At 41.8% G+C, this 4,891-nt stretch overlaps 1 protein-coding gene across 1 annotated transcript in view; it reads left to right on the top strand.

Annotated features, from left to right (window-relative positions):
- The window catches only part of TGOLN2 (trans-golgi network protein 2), a 12,827-nt gene that overhangs the window by 4,686 nt on the left and 3,250 nt on the right, over positions 1-4,891 (top strand). Inside the window, exon 2 of the mRNA XM_007470597.1 lies at positions 4,783-4,861. Within this exon, the coding sequence (XP_007470659.1) occupies positions 4,783-4,861 (79 nt within the window). The remainder of the gene's footprint in view (positions 1-4,782; positions 4,862-4,891) is intronic.

The raw sequence follows: 4,891 nt of genomic DNA, 5'->3' as shown, positions 1-4,891 counted from the left end.
AAAAAAAAAAAAAAAATATATATATATATATATATATATATATATATATATATATATATAAAACGTTTGAGTCCCTGTTTTCAATTCTTCGGGGTTTATAGGTAGAAGTGGGATTGCTGGGTCATATTGGTAATTCTATGTTTAACATTTTGAGGAATTGCCAAACTCTTTTTCATAGCAGCTGCAACATTTTACATTCCAATCAGCAATGTTTGAGGGCTCCAATTTCTCGACATCCTCACCAACATATTATTTTCTTTTTTTTAAATACAGTTTTTAAAGGTTACACTCTATTTACAGTTATTACAAAATACTGGCTATATTCCCCATGTTGTACATTATATCTTTTAGCCTATCTTACACCCAGTAGTTTGTACCACCCACTCTCCCACTGGTAACCACTAGTTTGCCCTCTATATCTGTGAGTCTGCTTCTTTTTTGTTATATTCACCAGTTTGTTGTATTTTTTAGATTCCACATATAACTGATGTCATTCAGTATTTGTCTATCTGTCTGACTTATTTCACTTAGCATAATGCCCTCCAAGTCCATCCACGTTGCTGCAAAAGACAAAAGTTTGTGGGGGTTTTTTATGTCTGAGTAGTTTTCCATCGTATATATACACCACATCTTCTTTACGCACTCATCTGTTGATGGGCATTCAGGTTGCTTTCATATCTTGGCGATTGTAAATAATGCTGCTATGAACATTGGGGTGCATGTATCTTTTTGAATTAGCGTTTATGTTTTTTTTCAGATATATAGCCGGGAATGGAATTGCTGGGTCAATATGGTAGTTCTATTTTTAGCTTTTTGAGAAGCCTCCATACTGTTTTCGACAGTGGCTGCACAGATTTACATTCCTACCAACAGTGTACGAGGGTTCCCTTTCCTCCACAGCCTCACCAACATTTGTTATTCGTGTGTTTTTTGATGATAGCCATTATGGCAGGTGTGAGGTGATATCTCTTTGTGGTTTTGATTTGCATTTACTCAACTAATACTAATGATGTTGAACAACCATTCATATGTTTATTAGCCAGTTATCCCAGCACCATTTGTTGAAAAGACTATTCTTTCCCCCGTTGAACAGTCAGCACCCTTGTCAAAAATCAACTGACCATAAATATATAGGTTTATTTCCTGACCCTCAATTCTATTCTATTCATCCATATATCTTTATGCCTGTACCACAGTGTCCTAATTACTGTAATTTTGTAATAAGTTTTAAAATTGGGAAATGAGAGTCGTCTGATTTTGTTTGTCTTTTTCAAGCCTGTATTGGCTATTCTGGGTCTCTTGCATTCTCGTATAAATTTTAGTATCAGCTTGTCAACTTCTGCAAAGATGCCACCTGGGATTTTTATAGGGATTGTGTTGGTAGATCAATTTGGGGAGCATAGATGTTCTAACAATTATGTCTTCCAATCCATGAATACGGGATGTATTTCCATTTATTTAGGGCTTATTTTTTTAAAAAATAATACTTTATTGTTTCAGAGTGTACGTTTTGCATTTCTTTTGTTACATTTATCCTTAAATTTTATTTTATTATTTTCGATACTACTGTAAATGGAATTTTTCTTAATTTCATTTTTAGATTGTCTGTTGCAAGTGTACAGAAACATAATTGATTTTTATATACTGATCTCACATCTTACATCCTTGCTGAACTCGTCCTAATAAATTTTTAGAAAATCCTCAGGATTATCTTTATACAAGATCACGTTATCTGAAAACAGAGATAGTTTTACTTCTTCCTTTTCAATCTGGAGGCTTCTTATTTTGTTTTCTTGCTGAATTGTCTTGGCTACTTACAGTACAAAGTTGAGCAGAAGTGGTGGGAGCAGACATGGTTCCTTATCTCAGGAGGAAAGCATCTAGTCTTTTATCGTTAACTATAATGTTAGTTGTGAGGTTTCTGTACATGCCCCCTTCAGGTTGAGGAAATTCCCTTCTTTTCCAAATTTGTTGAGTATTTTTATCACAAAGAAGTACAAGGAAATGTAAGATTTATTCAAGTTGCACCCTACCATTCCCTTAAACCAAAATTGGTGTGAGTTAGGAGTTAGTGCTAAAATCTGCCTTCTCTACCCCTATTCTAGGTAGCAGCACTTCCTGGAGAAAAACCACACACCTGAAATAGGTGCCACAGTAAATTTTTGCCTCACGTAAGCCAGGCCTATATCCTATATCCAGTCTGTTGGTATTACCTCCCAAATTTATCTTGAGTCCAACCACTTCCCTCCATTCTCACTGTCCCTATGCTAGTCCTACTAGGACTATTGCAACATCCTCCTACCTGATTAACTTCTGAATCCACTCTTCTCTTCCCACCACCCCAAGAGTAGATTCTTCACCCTACGACCAGACTAATCTTCAAAAATTCCCAACTCTGGGGACTTCCCTGGTGGCACAGTGGTTAAGAATCCACCTGCCAATGCAGGGGACACGGGTTTGAGCCCTGGTCTGGGAGTATCCCACATGCCACAAAGCAACTAAGCCCCTGCGCCACAACTACTGAGCCTGTGCTCTAGAGCCCACGAGCCACAACTACTGAAACCCACGTGCTCTAGGGCCCACCTGCCGCAACTACTGAGCCCGCATGCCACAACTACTGAAGCCCGCGCGCCAAGAGCCCATGCTCCACAACAAGAGAAGCCACTGCAATGAGAAGCCCACACACCGCGACGAAGAGTAGCCCCTGCTCGCTACAACTAGAGAAAGCCCGCAGCAACAAAGACCCAACGCAGCCAAAAAACATAAATAAATAATAATTCCCTACTCTATCTTTCCCCTACTTAAACAGCTTTAATGGATTCTCGTTAATGTTAAGATAAAATATAAAACCCTGGACATAGCCCACAAACTCTGCATGATTTGGACCCTTATTTTCTCTCCTGCCTAATGATATGGACACAAGATGAGGCTTAATAATTTGCCATTTCCCTACCTACATGCACAGACACAAGCGCACACAAACACGCACACGAGTGCACCAAGCCAATATCCTTTTTTTAAAATTGAAATACGGTTCAGTGACAATATTGTTAGTTTCAGGTATACTACATAGTGATTTGACATTTGCATACATTACAAAATACACCACGATAAGTCTAGTAACCGTTTGTCCTAAGCCAAATCCTTTAATGCTAGTCAAGTATTTATTTAGGGGAGGTGGAGAGAATTTTAGAAACATTCATTTACCAATTCACTTCCTTAAGCCAGAGTCACAGTTCTGAACTAATTTGTAAAAGATTTCTCACTTCTCTCTGATTCTTATTCTCTCCTTAGTAATGAGGGTGAGAGATTTTCTTACAACAGAGAAACAGAGAGAAGCATATTAAAGGGTTTTTTTTAAAGATTATTTTTTATTTATTTTAATTATTATTTTTATTTTTGGCCACGCCCCTTGGCTTGTGGAATCTTAGTTCCCCAACCAGGGATCGAACCCCAGCCACGGCAGTGAAAGCACAGAGTCCTAACCACTGGACTAAAAGGTTTTAAAATAGCAAAACAAAGTACCTGTTCCTGAAAACTATATTTACATCATATACTAGTCCTTAAAATTCTTCAGAAATTCACCTGACTAGAACTGCATGCCACATAACCCAAATATTGTACTCAGACTGCAGAAGAGTGTTATATCTCCTGGCAGCTGTAATCCTTTTTGGTAGGATTACATTTCAACCTGTGTTAATGGCAACCTAGATCATTTAATACTTAATCTGGCTGGAGGCTCTGCTCCAGTCTCATCCCCCGCCATTTTCTTTTTACTTTTTATAAATTATTATTTACTTATTTTTGGCTGCGTTGGGTCTTCGTTGCTGCGCACGGTCTTTCTCTAGTTGCGGCGGGTGGGGGCTACTCTTCGTTGCGGGGCACAGGCTTCTCACTGCGGTGGCTTCTCTTGCTGTGGAGCATGGGCTCTAGGTGAGCAGGCTTTAGTAGTTGCGGAACGCGGGCTCCGTAGTTGTGGCTCACGGGCTCTAGAGCGCAGGCTCAGTAGTTGTGGCGCACGGGCTTAGTTGCTCCGCGGCATGTGAGATTATCCTTGCCCAGGGCCCGAACCCACGTCCCCTGCATTGGCAGGTGGATTCTTAACCACTGTACCACCAAGGAAGATCCATTTCTTTAAATTTTTATTGGGTACAATTGAAATTGATTTACAATATTGTGCCAGTTTCAGGTGTACAGCAAAGTGAATCTGCCATACAAATACATATAAAGGATGGACTTTTTAGAAAAGATCTTTGGCGACCTCGGAGGGCAGTTTCCGTGGGGTCAGGAGAGAGGGGAGCAGGGTTGCAAAGACTCCCATAACAAAGGTGATGAGGTGGGTTTCCGTTTCCAGATTTCCACATATCTGTGTACGGCAGGGAAAGAACCACGAGAGAGGGAGAAGGTAGAAATGTAGGCAGAACATGGGGCGAAGAGGCGCTGGGCCACAGCGATGTCACTCCCGTGGGATCGTCCGCGGGCCAGGGAGCTCCTGCTCTGCCTATATTGTCTCATAAGTATGAGGACAAATTAGAAAAGAGGGAGTAACGGTCTGTAGCGGCTGCTACGTAGCAAAGAAACCAGAAAAAGGTGGATACGCCTTCCACAGGGGACAATACGGCGCCGACACCAAGAAAAGAAGTCTCACCCCGGAGAGAACAGCTGAACCACACACAGCCGGGCCTTTTCCCAAGCCCCGCCCCTCGACCAGGTATGGCTGTGGGAGACGCACGCAGGAAGGGGTGGGGCACGAGCGCTGAGCCCGCGCGCTGATCTCGCGAGAGCAGTAGAGGGCGGAAGCGCAGTCTGTGCAGGATGAGTTTACGGGTAGTGTTCGTCTTGCTGAGCGTCGCAGCGGCGGGTGAGACCCCCCCCCCGCCCCCCCCTCCGC

The sequence above is a fragment of the Lipotes vexillifer genome, unplaced genomic scaffold (assembly GCF_000442215.2).
Source record: "Lipotes vexillifer unplaced genomic scaffold, Lipotes_vexillifer_v1.1 scaffold1098, whole genome shotgun sequence".
Taxonomy (NCBI): Eukaryota; Metazoa; Chordata; class Mammalia; order Artiodactyla; family Lipotidae; genus Lipotes; species Lipotes vexillifer.
This window is presented reverse-complemented; position numbering and strand designations above follow the sequence as displayed.